This window comes from Prionailurus bengalensis, chromosome A2 (genome assembly GCF_016509475.1).
Source record: "Prionailurus bengalensis isolate Pbe53 chromosome A2, Fcat_Pben_1.1_paternal_pri, whole genome shotgun sequence".
NCBI classification, from domain to species: domain Eukaryota; kingdom Metazoa; phylum Chordata; class Mammalia; order Carnivora; family Felidae; genus Prionailurus; species Prionailurus bengalensis.
Window position 1 is genome coordinate 23,321,157 of NC_057348.1, and position 21,330 is coordinate 23,342,486.

General features: G+C 40.7%; 1 protein-coding gene across 3 annotated transcripts in view; it reads left to right on the forward strand.

Moving 5' to 3' along the window:
- CACNA2D3 (calcium voltage-gated channel auxiliary subunit alpha2delta 3) overlaps positions 1-21,330 on the forward strand; it is an 860,144-nt gene that overhangs the window by 617,014 nt on the left and 221,800 nt on the right. For 2 of the 3 annotated variants that reach the window (XM_043587659.1, XM_043587661.1), the window contains one exon: positions 2,465-2,482. The exons of the other annotated variant lie outside the window; for it this stretch is intronic. In XM_043587659.1, coding sequence (XP_043443594.1) covers positions 2,465-2,482 — 18 coding nt within the window. The remainder of the gene's footprint in view (positions 1-2,464; positions 2,483-21,330) is intronic. 3 annotated transcript variants of the gene reach the window in all.

Genomic DNA, 21,330 nt, shown 5'->3' on the forward strand with positions numbered 1-21,330 from the left:
TCAAGACTCCAGCCAGAGGCCCCAGTGTCCAGCTGGTCAGGCTCCCAGCTCAGGGTTGTGTATACCGTTTGTGACTGTTGGGTGCATGATGTGCCGTCAGGAGAGCACGCTCCCAGGTAGTAGCATCTGTGACTGTTGCTAATCTGATCTGAATTTGTTGTGTTCTGTTCTGAAGCTCCTTCTCAGAGGTGCAACCTGTTGAGGGCACTGCAAGCTGTAATTTCTGTTCCTTTAAGGCTCCGATAGGAAAGTAGCTCTTTGTTTTCATGAGTTATTTCTTGAGGAAAATGTATGTTTTGTGGAGAGTTTGAGGACAGTCTTAAACTGAGGACATCACCACAAAGGCCTAGTCTCTCATTTTCCTTCCCATGTGCTTAAATGGGTGAGTCAAAAAGAGGTGTTTCCTGCTTGACTGGGACAAAGCTTCCCGAAAGAGAGAGAGAAAGGGTAGCTCTCCTTTCAGAGGCCTGTCAAGTCCGGCAGTTTGTGCAGGACTGAACCTTGGTATTTATTTTTCAGTTCATCAAACATTTGTAATCCTCAGGGCCCCCCGTGCATTTCATATGACAAGCTGTGATTCAACACAAATGCTTTCCTAAGGAAACATGCATTTATCATTCCCTTAATGTTCACATCTCCAAGGTTTCTTTTCCGTCATATGAAAAAATGTTTAATATTTCAGAGACTTTACTTGAAGTGATTCCTCATTTTCAGCTTAATTTCTCACCACTTGATACCTATTTTCTGAACCCCTAAGAAACACTGGAGGAACTCACGAGCTTCCTTTTTCAATAGCGGTCACCATAACCAGGAGGAAAGAATCAAAAAAGCATGCTTATGCTATTCCTGTTTTCTTAAATTGGGAGACCTTTGGGGATAAAATTACTTGAAAAATGAGTGTTGGAGAGTTATGGACATTTTCCAAGTCACTCTGGAGATGTCTCTGAGACACAAGGCATCTTGTTGGTATGGGTCTATCCCTCTGTCCTTTGCTGGGTTCCATCCGCTGGCACAGGGCCGTAGGAAGCCCTCGTCTTAGTGCATATGAAGAGAAAGCATTCTTTCCAGGGCAGAATGAATGGGAAGGACAAAAGGTTCAAATGGGACCCTAGGATGTGTGGTTTAGTTATCTTGAATCTTCTAGCACTTCCAATGTTATAAACTCTGTAGAGACAGAGAGAAAAGTTGGCCATCTCATTTCCTAGCGAGTGTGGCCTTTAGTGTGTGCGTTGGGTTACACATTCTAAAGTTAGCACAGCTCTACAATTTATTATCTGTGGGACAGTGTATTATGACTTACCCTCTATTTTCCATTTTGTTTTTATCTGTAAAATGGGGATAATAAGGGTACCTACCTAGTATTGGGACACTTTGATTTGTGGGATAATGCAAATAAAATGTTTAACACAGTGCCTGGTGACAAGTTCACACACAATAAATGTTAGGCTCTATGATGAGAAGGAAGTCTTGAAAACGATGTAACTCCTAGATTCAATATTTAATACATGGATAATGTTATTTCCATTTCAGATTAGAAAAATGCTTTTCAAAACACTGCATACTCTAATGGCAGTCACAAATCTGGTGGCATTAAACCACACCCTAATGGTCTCAATGTTGAAAAGTAGACAAGTATGTCTTGTAAATGTTCATCTTTTTCCACATATCTATAATTTCAGTTTCTTGCCTGTACCATTGGGAAAGCTATTATGTGTTATTTTATGGGTTGACTGACTGCCTTTTCGTTGTTCTTAGAATATTAGCTTTACTTCAAATGCACAAATGCTTGTGCCTGCTTCCTTAACCACCAATAAAGGGAACAGTTAATGTGTTACAAAGCAAGAAAAATTGACTTTAAAAACAGAATATGCTTCTAGCTCTCTTACCTTTACATGGGGAAGGGTTTCTCAACTTTGGCACAATTGACATGCGGGCTGGATAATTCTTTGTTGTGGGGACTGCCCTGTGCATTGTAAGATGTTTAATAGCATCCCTGGTCTCTACCCACTAGAGGCCAATAGCTCTGGCTCCCTCCCCTCTCCCTGGCTTTGACAATCACAAATGTCTCCAAACAGTCCTTCACCACTAGGGAACCACTGGTGCACAGGAAGAAGGAGCTGGGTCTTAGAAATGTGTGTTTGGGGCCACTGAACAGAAGAACCTCAGTTCTAGCGTTGCAGGAAGTTGCCAAACTCACTTCCTGAGTATGACGACTCCCAAAGCTTGTGCTCACAGATTATCTGTTGATATTACAGATTCAGATAGCAGGTCAAATAATCAGCACTGTAGCTTAATTTGGGGAAATGACTTGGTTTTAGTTTTATTTCCCTATTTTTCTCCCAATATTCGTTTTTCCATTTTCCAATGGCAACCAAATGAAGCTTTACAGTTAATCTTGACTTTGTATGTAATGATTGCTTTTTTCTTGTTTTTCTTTTTGTTTTGTTCTCCCGTTATTTTTCAGCTCCCTCAGGCACAAAAGGTAAACTCTTTTCCATCACATTGCAGTCATCCCCAGAACTCGCGAACTGTGCATGTCTTCATGATTTTGTGCATTTGGTTCTGTTCATGACCAGTGAAATGGTTTTCCTCTTCCAACTTCAAAAGCCTGAAGCTGGGCAGGAGCAAAAAGGCCGACAGACTCATCGGTCCACTCGTGGCCAGTGGTTTGGGGGCAACTCTATGCCCAACCACTTTGCTAAGAATTCTCAAACAATAGGTCAAGAGTAAGTTTAGCACACTCCTCCAAACATAGTATTCCAGTTCTTCCCTGAGGTACTTTCCTAGGGATACAGCTAATGTGAAAATTTGTAAGGCCCAATAACTAAGTTTAGATTCTGGGCTCTTAAGGCAAATCTCTGAAAACTCCTCTTGGGTTTCATTCACTGCAAAATCAGTAGCTCCTTTGCTTGTGTCATTGCCTGTACCACATGTAGAGCATTAGAACAAAGTTCTTGCCAATGTCAGACCCTTTCACTGGTCCTCATTGTCTGTCTGAGATGATCTGGTTCCACCATCTAGAATATTCTCTGTCTACTAAGATTCCATGTGATTGCCATGCTGGCTTTGCTATGTTGTCCCCATGGTATGTCATCATATCCTAAGGACAGTTGTGGAAGAGAACATGACACATGATGCCTGCTGCATTGTTTTGGGACATTTCACAAACACAAGCAGGATTTCCAGAAGACACAGTGATTTCTGGGGGCCAGATGTGGGTTGGTTTTGTTTCAAGAGTTGAGGTAAAACGCCTCCCCGAACTGTAAGCAGTACCTCCCAAGCTTTCCAGTTTGGAGCAAAGATGATCTGATTCCTTCCTGTTGAGAGAGATAGCACAACTGCTCTACAAAAGGCAGTCTGTTCAGACCATATGGACAACCAGAGGCCTAGAAATCATTACACAATTACTCAAATATATTTGAGATATTTAAACAAGGCGAGACATGCTAGTGTGTGACTTGGCTTGTGGTAATGTTTGATTACACTTCAGTGCCATCACAAAAAGACTGAACACTTCATTAAAAGTTAAAGTATTTGAGTAGAACAACAGCTTCCAGGGTAAATATATGGTCAGAATTCCACATTATCTGGAAGGATTGGCATCTTTAATAGGTCATGCTTTCTTAATTGCCCACATTTGAAATTTCTTTGTAAAGAGACTTACCAAATTCAGTGCCTAAAGCTGGACTGGCCTCAATTTACTGGCATTTATTCATCAAATTTAATCTGATCTATATACAGAAGCATTTTGTTGTAGAAGATTCCTCATGAATATGAGGTGCCATCAGCCATGGAATTTTAAAACAAGGTTCAAAACAAACCAACACAGAATATGGTAAGAATAAAGGTTGTTGGGACATATGGTTCTTCAATAGCACTTAGCTCCCTGACCTCTTTCCTTCTGTCACTCACGTCACATGCCCTGCAAATAGAAACTTCGAATTGAGGAGGATGCCCCAGTGCCTTTCCAAACGATGCTGGACTGGCCCAAGAACTTGCTCTGCAGCCCTGTGTCACAAGGAATAGCTCTTCCTCCCCCTGTTACTCACCATTGCTACAAATTGCCTTTTTATTAAAATTAAGAAAGGTACTTACCTTAAAATTTATTAAGAGCCCTGTGTGAAATGGTTTCAGAACTCCTTGGAGTCATTTTGGGCAATTCAGCTCTTCGGAGAAGGAGTTTCAATGTAAACCTCTGGTATCTGGGCTGGAAGGTGAGGGCAGTTGAGGAAAGTCACACTGCAGATGGAAGGCATCCTCCCTCAGGGCTTCTAGTCTCAGTTGCTGATATAGAAGTATCCGTGCCCCTCATGTTCTTCCTCTCCCTTCCCCAGTGTTACTTCAGTGACACGTACAGAGGACTTTGCGAGAAGGATGGGGTTCTTTTGAGCACCAGCAACCCCCCCTTCAAAATATTGCCTTGCTGCTTGAGCAGCAAAGGAATATGGTGGGTTCCATTCCAGCCTTCATCCATTTGTGACCATGGGCAAGTTAATTAACTTATCTAAGCTTAGGTTTCTTTTATTTAGCAAGAATGATAGACTGGCTTTCCAGTTTTGTTATGAGAGTTATTTCTCTTACTTGTGCCTAGTATAGAACTTGACATATGCTAGACACTCACAAACTTAGAATTTCTATTACCATTTGCATGTCTTGGCCTTCAACAACTTAGAATTTCTATTACCATTTTGTATGATTTGGAGCAGCAGATCATATGTGATGTGGTGGTCTTGGGCCTCTGCAGTGATTTGTGGTTCTGATTCAAGCCTGATGAATAATCAGGAGATGACAAAAGAGCCTGGGAGATATGTGACGTTCTTCTTACTTCATTAAAATCTCTGCATTACCTGACTTCACCTTTTACATGGAGTCAGCAGGAAATGCGGATAGGGCTTGAAACCTCAACAAAGCAAAGGCTTCCAGGGACAATTGTTTTGAGAGATTCCTTCCCAAAGTCTTTGACATTATCCATAGATTTCACCCATCCATGGCCATGATTATAATGAGCCTCTTCCAAACCCAAGAGTTTGTTGTTCTGGGGGTAAAGGGGAGACATCTCCAGCTGTTACATCTTTGGCCTGCTTTTCACATGAGGTCATGGGTGCATACATTGGACCATATGGTGTCTGCATTTGTGCTGTGTTTTTGTTGGAATCTCTCGGTATCATCTGCAACTGTTTTCTCCATAAATATTTTAAATGATTATGTCTCTGTAAACATGCTTACTTTAATCTCTTAGCTGGTCTATCACTAAAAATGTCCCGTTTGGGTGTCCCTCATATGTGTAGTAGTCATTAATGATTGTTGTCTGTATGTTAGGGTTTTCATAATTCTGATATTTGGAGGACCTTTCAAGACTTATCTTCTAGTTTATGACTATTTTCTAGAAGAGTGGCTTGCAAAAAAGAATTTTTTTTGTTTTTCCTGTGATTCTTAAGCACCTCTGAGATGATTTCTAGACTCTATCCATAAATTTCAATCCCTGATACCACATTGGGATAGTAGTAACTGGTGAAATGCCTGATCAATATTAAATATTTTCACCAAGTGCAGTGAAGTGTCCTGAAGTCTTGGTTAAAAACGATGTAGCAATACAGACCTGACACCCTCAAGCCATCACAAATCTGTTCTTTTTAGTGGAAGTTGAACCACTTTCTAAACCAGTTGATTGATTGTTCTTGAACAATGAAGAAAGGTCCATATGTAAGAAAGGTTTGCCTTTTTTTTTTCTTTACGTGGTACTTCTTGACTTCTACCGAAATATCTGGGAGGTCCTATTTTATAATAATAGCATAGCAGAATTACCCAAAACCATTTGCAAGTGTACATTCAATAGTCATTCATAGCAAAAATAGTCCATTTTTCAAGCTGCATATTCATTCAGGTAGGTTCTATCTACAGGAACGAAACATTGGTTGTTCACTGCATGATTCATCACTGTAGACTGAGACCTTCAATACTTAAAGGCAAAAATACTCTTTGGGCAATTCCAAATTTGGCTGTTTACGTGTGTTAACTTTTCCATACATTGGTACCTGCTTCCCTTCATTTTGTGCTACTTTCACACCACTTTGGAGTTTGCCAGAGACAGTTTCTTGAAGGTTTCCAAAGTGCTATGTCTTGCCCGGCACTATATTAGTTAATATCCGTCTGAGAATTCTGAGCAGGCATAAGCATTTTTCTCAAAACCATAGTTAAAGAAAACCACATCTCTAATCCTGTTTGGAACAGCAATTGATGCATTCAGGGCTGCACAGTATGGCAAAACGATCCCTGTTTAATAGCCCGACTGCATATTTTGTTTCCTGTTAGGAATAGCTTAACTTGCCTTCTTGAACAAACACAGCAGGGTTCAAGATCTGTTGTTCTAGGCCTGCTGTGATATTCTGTGCTGCTTAACTTGTATGAGGACTCAGGAGTGCATAAATTAGCTTCTTAAATGGAGGTCGATTTTTGGGTTTTCTTTCAGGATGGAACTGGTTTATTAATATCCCCCTCTGAGTGTCAATGGGATCCTGAATCCATTTGCATTTTCTTTGTGTCCTTGTTTATATTCTATTTAGGAGGGATAAATGGAAGCATTCATTTCTGCCAAGTTTTTCTTCCCCCTTTACTTTTTTCCCTTCTTTCTCTCATTTGTCTCGTTCTTTAGGTACAAACTTGTGCAAGTAGAATCTGGCCTGTTCTTATCTCTGTGTAATCAGATTTCAGCAATCGGGGGCATCATTTATCATTCTTTGCCTCATTTAACTTCTGTACTTTGAAATGTTGAATTAACTGTCATTGAAAATAGAAAATTGAAAGTTTGCAAGGCTGCTGTTTTCATAGAACTGTAGGTCTAGTGATTTTAGTGTTTCATTATAGTTATATAACCGGCAAAATCCATGCAAATGAAGTGCAAAACTGAGAGGTGGTAACAGTTTACGGTTGGTTCTGGTTTATGACTCATTTGCTTTTACCTTTACTTGCTTTGTGTGTAAATTATTATATCTTGTTTTGATAACCTATTTTCCCCCTTATCATTTACTGTTTTAGAGGAACATGTACAGGCATCTTTTATATGTATTCCCAAGCTGGGGCTGGCAAGATTGACAACGCTGAGTCTGAAAGATGGTAGCACGGTGGGCTACCACTCACATTGGTAGATCCATTCTGTGAATAAGGAAAGGGAAGCAGAAACCACAGTAAGTCTTGCCACTTCCCGCATCCAGTGTGATGGAACTCTGTGGAGGTCAGAGTCACAGCATATTGCTGAACCAGAAGGATGATCACAGAACCCAGGAGTTTGTTCCCCACTGTAGTTCTGTGTGGGTTTATCTGTGGCAGTCCAGACCAGCTGAGGAAGGACATGTACTCTGCCAGTTTCATACCCATGGGAGTCTTGGCCAACCACTCTCCCGTGGTCCTCTCCAACTCTGTGTTTGCGACTATAAATACAGGAATCCAAGATGCTCAGATTCAAAGTGCATGGCTTCCCAATGGTTGGGATGGCCAGCAGAGCAGCATACAAGAGCTCCTCCGATTGAAGTCCCATGTGGGCCAATGGGGGACCATGGGGTCCCCCGTTCAGAAGCAAGGGGCTTATTTGCATTTCTTGTTTTAAAAAGCTAATTGGCTCATTTTAAACAACCTCATAATGTGTTTAGTTATGTATCTGGAAAAAATATTCAGGTTTCATCCCATGTTCATGTATATTAGAACTTTCATGGGAAAGTTATAGTTTATAATAAGGATAAAAGCAAGGTAAGAACCAGAATTCAGTATGAAAAAATAGTTTTTTTAGTTTTTAACTTTTACACTGTTAGGCATAAAAATTGGTTAGAAACAAAAAAGCAAAACAAAACAAAAAACCTCTAACAATACATTGCTAGTACATATAAAGAACTTTCACACTTGCAGGCTTGGACCCAGTAATCCTCTTCTGTAGAAAGAATCTAACCTAAATTGGTCAGTGACTTGCAATTTTATCTATATTGAGGCAAAGAAGAGCCAAAATACCCAGCAATAGGAAAGTGGTGACAAAAGTTACCGAGGTTCCAAAGGATAGGTAGCCATTATAAAATTGTGCTCAAAATGAAATTTAATACTGTAAGAAACAAATTAATTTTAAAATCAGAATATAACATTTTATGTACATTATGGTGTGTGTGTGTGTGTGTGAGTGTGTCTGTGTAAACATACAGATGTACAGAACATCCTTGGAAGGGTGCCTGGGTGGTTCAGTCAGTTAAGTGTCTGACTTCAGCTCAGGTCATGATCTCATGGTTTGTGAGTTTGAGTCCCGTGTCGGGCTCTGTGCTGACAGCTCAGAACCTGGAGCCTGCTTCAGATTCTGTGTCTCCATCTCTCTCTCTGCCCCTCCCCTGCTCGCGCTCTCTCTCTCTCTCTCTCTCTCTCTCTCTCTCTGTCAAAAATAAATAAACATTAACAAAATAAAAAAAACATAATTGGAAAGAAATGCATAGGCATGTCTAATAGAGGATATTCTCTCTTGGGAGAAGAACAAGTATTTATTTTGCTTTATTCTTGATACATTTCTGAACTTTTCAAACTGTGCGGTGAGCATGTATTTTTATAAGTAATTAGCTATATTTATAATAACAGTGAACTAAATGCATTAGTCATAAATACATTAAATGGACGAATAAGGCTTAGCCTAATAAAGAAGACGGACAGTTTATCAATGATGTGTTGTCTTACATGGGACAATCTAAAAAGTGCCTTTGTTTATCAAAAACCTTCATTTTCTAACAGAAAGAAGTCATTTTTGATCTTTAGTCAAAGGCCCAGTCCATATCAGATACTTAGAGCAACACTGATCTGAGTCTGGGCAATCCAAGAAAATGCAGGTGCATGGTTGAACCCTGGGGGTTACCTACCCTCTACAAACCTCATTTGGAGGTGTTGCCTGTCCTACTCATGCTTCAGTCAGGGCTGATTCAAAGGAAAGACTCCCTTGGCTTTCCAAAGCGAAAAATGGAGCAGGTAAGGGTGACTTCTGCCCCGGTTGCTATTTGGAGAGTGCTGTTACTGCACAGTGCAGGCCTTAGTGGTGTGTGTGCATGACAGAATGGGGCCATTGCACGCTTATGGCAGAGGGAAGAGAGCCCAATTGTCCAAAGACCAGCTTCAGTGTCAGCTGAAGATGGAGGGGAGGCCCAGCCCTGTCAGTTCTGCCTGGGAACCTTGGGACCAGGACACCATCATCCTGAGCCTTGGTTTTCTCCTTGTCATGATGGGGTGAAAACATCCCCTTTGCAGGACTCTCCTGAGAAGCACATGAACGGTGCTTGCCAGGGGTATCCACACTGACTACCCAACCAGAAGGCGGGCTGGCCATGGCAGAAGCAATACTACCCATTATGCTAGTAGTATACGTTGTTTAAGAGAGACAAATTTGATACAAATAAAGCAGAAATGACTTTGAAACCCCGATATAATCTGGTGTTCTAAAAACGAGCAAAAAAGTGGATATTTTTGTAAAGCCAAGAACCAAGAGTTGATTCAAAAATCCCTACTATCTCAGTGTTTTCTAGCCCCAGACTTCATGTTTAGTGTCTTAGGAATTCAATTTCTTCTTTAAAAAAATTCTCATGTATTTAAGGTATGTGAATGTTTTCTACTATTTATTTAAATCAAGCACAACTATAAAATAGGGCTGTCTTGAGATGTGGAAAAATACAAACTACTGATAGCATTACTAAGATGAAACAGCCTTTTCTTTCGAAAATTGAAGAAACATCTGAGTAAAAACAATGTAATTTAAAAAATTGTTTTCATTAGAGTTCTCACCTCCTCAAGTATAGACACTCTTTTTCCTTCTACATAGAAAGGAAGGCAGATGATTGAGAAGAGCTATTTAAAAAAGCCAATGAAGTGGGCTATGGTGGCATTAATGTCACCATAACTGACATTATGCTTCCTCTTCAAGAGAGGATATCACAGGACACCTGATGTTCGGATTTCCTTGCTTCTAGATGCCATTCCACAGGGCATACTTATTGACCCAAAGGTGATAATGAGCTCAAAGAATTGCTGTTGTGAGGTCTCCTGTACTTATTGGTAGATTTAGGACAACTGTATCTATCACTTGACACATTAGATGTGTTTCTTGAAAGCAGCATATGAATGTACACTTTATAGGTCAAGGCCCTGGAAGAGAGAGTATCATTTAGGGGGCAGCTTCATGGAATACCTGAATGAAGGAAAGAATCAGCAGCCCAGAGAGTATGGACTAGATCAGAAAATCATTTGTTTTCTGGTTGTGTTACTATGTTTCCATTAGTTCTGTAGGAAAGAGGAAGTGAGAGAGAAGGCCCAGTAAAGAACACCATTCCAACACAGGGTTAATGAAAGTCAATACAATTCAATTATTCATCTGGAAACCAAATCTATATCAAAATGTAAATCTAAGCCAAGTCTATATGAAATCAATGCCAAGTCACTGATGCTAACTTTCCTTGGTGGGTCCTCACAGGTAAGGATTTCCTGTGTGGCAGGTGTGGTACAAAAATGCCATGTATCACTCAAGAGAAAAGACACACACACACATACACACTATACACTCATAGGCATAGCCTTCACTTTCTTTACTTTTTAGGGGCATAATGTTTTGATAGCAACCATTACAATTTTTGCCTGCGGAATTTATCTACCTGTATTGTTTCTGCCCATAAAAATTGATTTTAATTTTAATTTTAATTTTAATGAAACAACTGTCTTTTCAGTTTGTCTTTCTAAACTGAGTCACTTAGTTAGTCTGGTCATAGTTCAACTGCCTGATCCCTTTTCCACATTATTGGCCGGTCAGACCCCAGATTAGTGGATGTATATTCATTACAAACCCAAATGTAGCCCGGTTCCCTGAGAACTGCAGGGATGGCTCTGTGCGAGCTTTCAGACAACTCATGCCAAAGGAGTCGACTGAAATGCCCTCTGGGGTAAATTGGAGCAGTTGTGCAATCCTGCACAGCAACACGACTAGCAAGTTCACAAACAGAAAGTTAGATGTTTATCCCTTCAAATTAACTGGAAGGATTTTGGAAAACCCAACCTAGTTTCATAAAGTAGAAAAATGTCAGGCAAAGGACTAATGCCATGGTATGGATTTTCTTTTTCCAGAAATGACTCACAGAATTGAACCACTTGCTGAATCATGAACCCTTGTGCTTGGATTGGCCCCATCCATGTTTGCCCAGGCCTGGGACACAGTAGATCATTTGGAGGCTGGGTGCTTCTGAAGCATCTGTCTCCTTCTTCCCCAGCCCCTTCCTCCTGACAGTTTCCTTCCCAGTATGCTTCCTTCCTAACCTCCTTCAATGTTTACAATTACAATAACCGCCATCCCCAACAGCGTTCTGAGGCATTTTGTTTGGCTATGAAAGTCATGATGTTCTGTCATGGGACAAAGGAGTAATATTTTTCTATTGTGTTTATGCAATTGAAATGGAGAGATGGATGGAGTTCTAATTTAGTAGAGCAGTGGCTGAATTCTGAAGAAGCTAATGAACTTCTCTCCCCTAGCCAAGAATGGTCCTTTGGAGAGCATTTGTTGGATGTGCCAGGCACTGTACTGGGTGCTTTAAATCTATAATTGCACTTATTCCTCCCAAGAACTATGGAGGGTATTCCTGCTTTAGTGATGATTGGTGTGGTTGCCTCTTTTATTGCACTCCAGTCTCCTTAAGGCAAAACACAACCTTTGTCTTTGTCCTTTACAGAAAGGAAGTTGAGGGCACAGTGATTGGGACAGGGCCTCTAGCATCACCTGGGCCAAAGCCTGAATCCCCATCCTGTTGCTCTCTGTGAACTGGTGCAAGGTACTTTGTGCCTTTATTTCTTCAGCTACAAAATGGGCATGGACACTTTGCAAGGTCTATGTCAGGGTTAAATTTAAGGCTATGTAAATATAAAAACATTTAAAGCAATGTTTGGTAATAGCAATCTGTGCTTGGCTATAGATATTGATGGATGGATGGATGAATGGATGGATGAATGGATGGATGGATGGTTGGATGGAAGGATGTATAAATAAAAATGACTCCATAAGTTTAGGTAACCTACTCTGGGATTTAATTCCAGGTGCATCTATAGCTCATTACTCCTCTCTGTCCTGCTTTCCAAGGAAGTCATAGTGTTCAACTAAGCTGTTACCAAAAAAAAAAAAAAGAAAAGAAAAGAAAGAAAGAAAGAAAGAAAAAGAAAACAAAAAATATTTTCTTTTATCTCTGTGGCATTGGCTGGACATCACGAACATTCCGTCCCTACCAGTAGCAGCAGCAGCATGTAAGCAACAGCTTCTCAGAACCTTCTCATAGTCTGTCACCACACTAGCACAGGCACAGTGCACAAGGATACTGAGTGAAGGAGCCATGAGCGAGCAGTGGCCACAGAATATAAAAGGACTGTCTTGTCCACATTCTGGTACCAATTCTCTGTGACTTCTTTTCCCCCTTGGACCTCGCTTATAAAATAAATAAAAGGGCAGGGTTGAAATAAATTCATTCTGGGATCATGTACGGAGCGCTTCTTATATACCATATCTGTGCTGAATGCTGTGGATAAAAAGAGGAATCATTCCCAACTTCTGCCCTTGGAGTTTACAAGCTCTACCGAATTTTCAGTTTTTCTTCTAGCTACAGTGTTCAGTAACTGCTGTATTAACAGTTTGCACAAATTTGGTCCTAGATGGTATCTTAGGTTGTAGAATAAATATGATTATCTTTGTAGTGAAGTTTGAGAACATCTGGTTCCCATTTCCACTTCGTTAGGGAAGGTTTTATGGAGGAAGCGACGTTTCAGGGGGTCTTTAAACAAGAGGAAGGTTTTATCCCAGGGGCCCAAAGCTCCAAGAGTTGACTGTATTTTCAGGCATCTATTTGGGAGGTGTCTAAACCACGTTTGTGAAAATATAAATGCTCAGCTATGGGGGGGGGGCGGGGTCAGATATGTGTCAAAGCTTATCACGAATATTAGCCAAAACCCAGTGCCCTATGGTAATATTTATTGTCATTATTCTGGGGCATTCTTGAAATAAACGTGTTGTACCCTAATAAACAAACAAAGTGGTTTCATAAAATAGCTTTCAGATACGTTGATGTGTAATATTCTCTTGCCCATGGGTTTACTTATATATGTGTCCCTGGCCAAAGACCACATCTTCCCTCTGTTTAGATATTTACTCATAAAACATATTCCTTGCTTAATGACATATCTCAGAAATGTTGGGAAAAGAAGAAACAACATAAAAATTTTCCCAAATAATAACAACTTTATTAGAAGACCATTATTTTGAGATTATCATACAGATGTTCCATCATTATCCAGCACTATCTCTCACAAAGTTGTCTTCAGGTTGTTAAAACAAGAAAGACAGGACAAACAAATTCAACAATTGAGTTCATACAAGATGCAAAGTTTAAAGAGGGAAATCTGTTGACTTTTGTATTGAGACAACTTAAAGTGCAATAAATCTCATAAGAACTCAGGGTCTCCAAATCTCAGATGCAAGGAATAATGATTCAGTAAGAAGCAGAAATGTCTCGGCTAAAAGGAAAATGTCATTGGTGGAGCATTCTTGAGGACTGAGTGACTGCACTTTACCAAGACAATCGAATGCAAAGTAAGGGGAAATGTGACTTGGAAGATTGACTTATTTCTTTTTATTTTCCACTGCTACTTTTTTAATGCCTTATGTTATTTAGGATTCAGGCATCTTACAAAAATGTTGAAAGATGCCAGTGCAAAATGAGAATCTAAACAATGATTGGTGTTCTTAAAATTGTCTAGATTTTAAAAAGGAAGCAGTTGATATGCATAGTATCATAAAAGGCAGACAGTTCATATCGCTTACATTGAAAGAACCATTCCTTCAATTAAAAATAGTAATGCCTGCTTTTTGTAAACCTTTTACTATAAAGAACATCTAAAATACTTATAATCAAGCATAATATGTTTAACCCAGAATATAAAAACTTTATTCTCATAGGATTTTCATGTCAGAGTGTTACCATGGTTTGTTTAATGGAGTATTTTGATCTTTATAAAAAAGATTTGTTTGAATAGGATTATTACTATTGTTATTATTATTATTTTAAGGCACTAATATTCATTGCAAACATGCTGTTGAGTGATTTTATTTATAAAATGCTTTATGTATATGAAAATTCATGGGAATGTTCCTTTTATTAAAATTTTCAACTATACAAAGAAGATATTTACAGAAAAAAAGATCAAAGATACATAGGTACAGCAAGGTGATTTAGAAATCTTGGCTTTATCACAGAAACAAGCTATTCTTTCTCTCTCTTCTCATTTCAAAATGGCATTTTAGATTATTGAGCAATTGTAGTTTTAAATATGTATACATGTGTAAAGCCTCTCATTTAAAACTGGTCACTATTGAAACAGCCAGTAAATTTAATGACTACCACTAACAGCTGTGGAAATCTAAATAAGAGTAACATTCACGGAGTCAGATGATGTTAACATCAGCCAAACAGGTAATGCTGATACCGTGCACCCTTTTCAGGCATAAGATGCACCAATAGGGTTTAGTTTTCATGTTTCAGTGGGTTTCACTCGTTCTTCCTCTGTAAAGTGTCTGCATCTCCAGCAGGAGGTGTGTATCCAGGACAGTAGTTAAGACCCATCATTGAGTGTGGCTCATACTAGATTTTTTCCCCCAATCTCAGTTTAATATTAGAGATAAGGGATGCTGGGATGAGGGAAGGAGTGGGAGAATTGGGGGAGGGGCCATAGGCAGGCATTGAAAGGGTAGGTATAGAGGACTTTTTGGTCTTGGAATAAAAAGGAAGGCCCAAGGATTTGTTTCTGTGGAGGGTCTCTACATGGCCACATATTCTGCTCACACATCCTTTTCCGGATCTGTGTTTCCCCGATTTCCTCCCTGGTGCTCTCACTAATTTGTACAAAGTGTTTTTCTGGTGGTTTTCTACTATCTACCCTCCCCTTTCTATGGAGTGTAAAAACTGAGGACATAGCTGCCGTCTGTTCCCATCTTGTTCCCATCGCCCCCCATCATGTGCTACTGAAAGAGTGGCCCTTGGGGATTCCTAGGTGATTGGTAAACTTAAGCTCATGGAGAGAGGAGAGAGAAGACCTCCCCCTTCCTTCACTCCCTTGGCACATTATCAGATCCTATACACCTTAAAGAATCAATAGTTTGTCTTTTAAAATGTTTCATCTTCTATTTAAAGATGTATAAAGCTTTGTTTTTCCACCTTGGTACTATTTTTTTCCCTGTCAAGGTGGAGGTTATTAACAGAACCATGAGTTGAGACAGGCTATCTTTGCTTCCACTGGGTGGGGAACTAAGTGATATTGCCTGCCTTTTAAATACATTTTTATTGAAAGACTACACTCTGGAAATGACTCATTTCCCAGGACGTTGTGCCTGTAATTCACCTTGACTGCCACTAGATGGTGGCAGTGTCCCTTCATGGAGTGCAAGTTGGTGTTCATCCCAGGTGTTGGAAGGAAGACACAGCAGAAATGCAGCTGTGTACTCACAAATTATGTACACATATATAAAATGTCTATTATTAGGGTATACATTTATATCAGGTACTCCATTAACATAGTCAATATGTTGATTGGCTTTAATGAAAAAGAAAAACACAAACATAAGAAGGGCAAAGTATAGAAGAAATATAATCTTTGAGAAGAGTTGGTGAGTTGGCCTTTGTTCTTGGCTTAGAGCCATTCTTTTCCTGAGCTGAGCTCCCCATTTCTGCACCAACTTCTGTTTGAGCCCAAGCCTCCAGGGCTGAGCAGCTATGTCAGGAGGCTGTGCTTGAAAACCACCTGGCAGCCCATTTGAGGACTGCCCTTCACTTGTTCAAATGCCTTATAGGGCCCAATGTCCAGGTCTCCTCCTTCCTCGAGGGCTTGGTACTCACCCTCAGGGATCTCTAGCTGCAGGGGACTCAGAGTCCTGCCACTGATCCTGGCAAGCTTCCTGTGAGTGGAGATATGAAGAAGACAGCATAACAGGTGTCTTTCAAATGGATGCCCAGACATTCCTGGAGCCACAACTTGTCCCAATGGAAAGGGCCCTGCCAGGGCCCGGCAGTGCCTGCAACCTGCCTCCCTTCCTGTCCTCTTTCTCAGTGGGTTCTTGCAACTCTGTCAAAGCAGACTCTGGTTCTGCAACTTCTCACGCAGGCTCTTTTCTCAAAGCAGGCAAACGTCTATTTGTTATGAAAGTTTTACACAAAATCCCAATGACAATAGTTTTTATACCATCATAAAGAGTCATCATTTCCCCAGATGGCTGCCCATTACTGCCTATTTCCATTCAGTATTTGGGTACTTTAGGGATACCTACATTTCCTCCCTTGTGGAAAGGACACACAGCCACTCATCATATTGGGACTATCTTTCCTTTGGCCCTTTCGGCCTCTGCAGTGTCTCCCTGTGTGGGTTGTACAAGGTGCTTGGGACCACTTCACTGAATATCTGTAGCTACCTAGGTTTTTCTCTAGTCAATATTGGCACTTGTGCAAGTCAGGATTCTTCTGTTATTAGAGTTACAAATCCAATCCATACTCACTTGGGCAAAAACAAAACATTGCCCCAGGGACCCCAGTAATGGAAAATAGCATGAATGGGGTTGAGCTTAGGGATGAAGGCATCCAGGGACTGGTTCCCTCTCTCCTTGTCCCTCTTCCTTGCTCCCTCTCCCTCTCTGCCTCTCCTTCTCCCCCACCACACACACACACACACACACACACACACACACACACACTTCTCCTCCTGTCTCTAGGTTGACTTTATTTCTTTATTTTCTCAGTCCCTTCTCTATGGGGAAAGGACATGGTTGTCAGTCTTACATTCTTATAACTATCCACGAAGGGAAGTAGAGAGTTTCTCCTATTAGCTCCATGTTGGAGGAAAAAAAAAAAAAAACAGGTGGCCTGGGCGGGGTGTTGTGTGTGTGTGTGTGTGTGTGTGTGTGTGTGTGTGTGTGTGTGTTGTGTGTGTAGTATCGTGGTTGGCTCAGCCTCGGTTCCATGCCCAGTGACATGTAGGATGGGAGACATTAGTTGCCAAGAGAACCTTGTTGATGAAAGGGATGTAGAGGACTTCTCTAAAGAAAGGGAGTAGTATTTGAGGGGAAAAAAAGAAAAAAAAAGTACTGGGCAGTTTTGAAAAATGTCTCCCCCTTCATTTTTCCACTGATACATATTCTTACAAAGCAACTGGATGGAACTGCTATATAGCAGGGATTTGTGCCTGGTTTTGTTAAACTGAATTTCAGGAAGCATTCTGAATCTGTCACATAAACCCTGACAGACATCAGTAAATGCTGGACATTTTTACTTCAGTCCAGGCTAGTCCTGAAGAAGATAGCTTCTCTGCTCACGCAATGAGACCCAGTGTGGCCACCTCAGCCAGCTCTTCTCCCACTGTCCCATTGCTTTTCTGTCTCTTCTGGAAGACTTAGGGTCCCTGGAGAGTAAGACCTCTATCTCATGCCTAGGTATCTTCCAGCACATGGCATGGAACTTGGCCCATAAGCCAATGCTCAAGGAATGTTTATAAAGGGAATCAATGAGTAGACCAGCAGCAATAGCAATAGACCAGAACTCTGGTGGTTATTCTATCTGGGGCCACACCCAAGACTTGTCTGCACTGCCAGCTAGTGCCACTGGTGGGAAACTAATCAAGCATTAGTCATAGAAGACTGGCATCACTACATGTACCTCACACATGAATCCAAATGCATATTCATACGAGCCCACATGTATGATTAACTTGGGAAGCTGACAGGAAGCAGTCAATCTGTTGAGCAAGTTTGTGTTTTATAAACCAGATGTTCGGTATTATTATTCATCATTTCCTTTGATACCAGAACGGTCCCCATTATGTAGCATAGGAAATGAAGGATATGGAATAATATACACTTATTATACAACAGAGCACCAAAACCAAGCATTTCAGAGGCCCGTTCAAAGCCTGGGCAAATGTAATTGAATGGGAGTTCATTTTAGGATTCCCACTTGGACTTGAGTTAATGGGATTTTTCCCAGATGGACCATGGTGACCTCTCTCTCCCATTCCTACCCTTTGGAAAATGAATGTTGACTCTACCTCTGCATTTTTCTTGGAAGCCATGTGTATGAATCATAAGCAGCTCTTGCCTCAGCAGCCACTACAGGTTAGGGGGCCACAGAAAAGCAAGGACCCCCTAGTGTGTGGGGACAGAGGGTGTCTGGCTGTGGCTGGCTGCATAACTCCTGCTTGGTGGTCTGGACAAAAAGCGTTTGCCAATGGCTGCTATTTCCTATGGCAGGACTATAGAATACCTTTCAATCATAAAGTGCTCACAGCACAAATTAACTTTCTTCTCCATGACAGTTTAAGATTCGCAGACCCCAGATCTGTGGAGACTGGAGAGATGGAGCTGGTGGGTGCAGAGGAACATCTTAGTGTCATGCATGTGATATTTTCAGGCCCCGCCAGCCTTTGTGGCCACACTGGTGAGCTATATACATCAAGTAGACTACAGTTTAGGGTTCTGGCCAAGCCAGTCCAAATCTGGGCCATAACTACACCGGGGAGAGAGTACATATGCTCACAGATAGTGGCTAGACTGAGATCACTGCATTTCCTTTGTTTACCAGGGTTTGGTTAAAAAATGAATGGTTTTTCACATGCAACATTATGGGGATTTTTTTAAAGGTAATGACAGGCCGTAATTACTTATAGAATTAGCCTCTGAGTGACGCTGATACTGTATTCTGACTTAATATTTTGAAGTTAGTTTCCCACGATCTTGTATTTGTGCCAGAACAATTACCAGTGATTTATAACTGATTTTTACTGGTTGCAGGAAAAAGCTTCATTTCTCATTATTGTCAATGGTGTGTTTTGATTTCATCCATGATACATGTTGGCATCATTTGAAATTTTGATTTGAATTGCAAAGTGGAAGTTGCCCAGGGTTATGGATCAGCTCAAATCAGTTTTCTGTATAGCATTAAGGATTAATCAAGGAGGAGGAATATGGGAGATCTCTGATTCTAAGAGAGATGTTTATAGTGTGTTGGTTCTGCCTTTGAAAATGGCCTTCCATACCCCCAGTGGTGGCCATAGATACTTTAAGTATTTTTAGCAAGATGTTGGAACCATGTTTTCACAAACTGTCATTACCATCTCATGGTCAATATTATTTAGTTAATAATATTATGATATAGTAGTAAGTTTGTTTTCTTGTTCTCACACCCAAATTAGGCTGCCCCAAATAATAGATTACGTGATTACCATGTGTATCAGTCAGGGGTTTCCAGAGAAATAGAACCATAGGAGATAGATAGATAGATAGATAGATAGATAGATAGATAGATAGATAGTTATTTTTTCTATATGTAGGATGTATATCATCTGTGTGTGGGGGGGGGAGATTTATTGTAAGGAATTTCCTTGCACGATAGTGGGGGCTGGCATATCTGAAATCTGTAGGATGGTTGGCAGGCTGGAGATTCTGGCAGGAGGGGCTGGTGCAGTCTTGCATCAGAAGGTAGTAGGCAAGCAGAATTCTTCCTTACATGAGGGACTTGTTTTTTCTCCTAAGATCTTGACCTGATGGATGAGACATACCCACAGGATGAAGGGTAATCTGCTTTATCAGAGTTTGCTTAATCGCATCTAAAAAATGTATTCATGGCAACATTTAGACTGGTGTTTGACCAAAATAATGGGCACTGTGGACTAGCCAAGTTGACACATAAAATTAACCATCACGCCAGGAATTCCTAGTCCTTGGGTGAACATGAGATTCTTGCCTCATCTCGCAATGGAGGAATACAGGTCCCACGTTGGATATGTAAACCCAGAACATGGCCCCATATGTCTCTGTTAGGAGCTCTTCTCTACTCCTACAGGCTTCTCTTTGGCTATCATGAGTATTGATGGTAAAAAGGATTGCCCTATAATAATGCTCCTTGAATTTTCATGTGGATACCAATTATCAAAATAAGGATTCAGATTCAGAGGGTCTGGAGTGGGGCTCAGGATTATTCATTTCTAAGACACTACTTCTGCTGATATTCTGTGAACCACACTGCAAATACTGAGACCCTATAGCTCAAGGAATCTATTGGAAGAACAAGACTGGTGGAAGATGGACTGAGTTTAATGACTTTTTCTCCAAAGGCCAGCCAGTCCATGGAGACCTCAGTCCATGGGAACCCCTAGATTTTAGAATCTTCTCCATAAATGCCTCTTCCCAAGAAGATTGAGGGAATAATACCTGATTTTTCTATGAAACTAAGCTGTGGAGAAGTACACATCAGAAAGCACCGTAAACTGAAGATAGTGGATTCTCGTTCACAGATTGCTTCATTTGAGGCTAGAATGGACTGCGAAACCAGAAGGGATCTTTCTCCCACCAGACTTTTCCATCCTAATTTTGGTCCCTGTCAGAAGTGTCACATGCCTTGATCTCACTTTGGACTCTGCTACTTACTAGCCATGTGACCTTCAGACAGGGAAAAGAAACCAGCATCCTTCGAGCATGTCCTTATGCCAGGTACAATGCTGGGAAGTTTCACATTTTATCATCATGGCAACAATGCTGGGAAATAATTGGCATTATTTCATATGAGGACATGGAGGCTTAACAAATACAGTTAATAAAGGTTCAAAGCTGAGAATTAAAACCAGGGTTGTTTTGGACCAATGCCTACTGTGTTCCAGGACTCTGTTTCCCCATCTGTTATTAAGGCAGGGTAAGGGTTTCTTCCTGCCTCCCAACATGATGTGAAGAGCAGATGTGACGGTGGGTCTCAATCATTTGTATGCACTTCAGATGGTCACAGAAGTGTATTGTTTGCCGTATTTCAAGGGTTGTTATTTCAGGAGAAATGTTAGCCTCTTAGCAGTGATTTGAGAGATCAGATGATCAAGTTATTTTTGTGTTTTGGTTTTGTTTTGTTTTCTGTCTGGGACTGGCACACAGAGATGTGTAGAGCTACCAAAAGGCCTTGACTTGGCTACCTTGGGGGGAATAAATGATTCCAGATTCCATTGTTTCCAGCAGGGGCAACTCATAAAACCCTTATGCTCGTGTTTTTTGATCCTCAATTTTCAGATTAAGGAGAAGCATTCATATTGCACATATTGCACATAAACGTCTGCAGTATAAAAGAATAAAATCAATCTGTGGTAATAAAATGAAATGAATCACTATGATCCAAACAAGGCTTTATTTGAACCCAAATGGCTGAATATGGTAATAGATATCTGGACTGATCGATGGCAACTGACTTTGTTTCTGCAGCCATGGACTAGGATCCTTATCTCTGA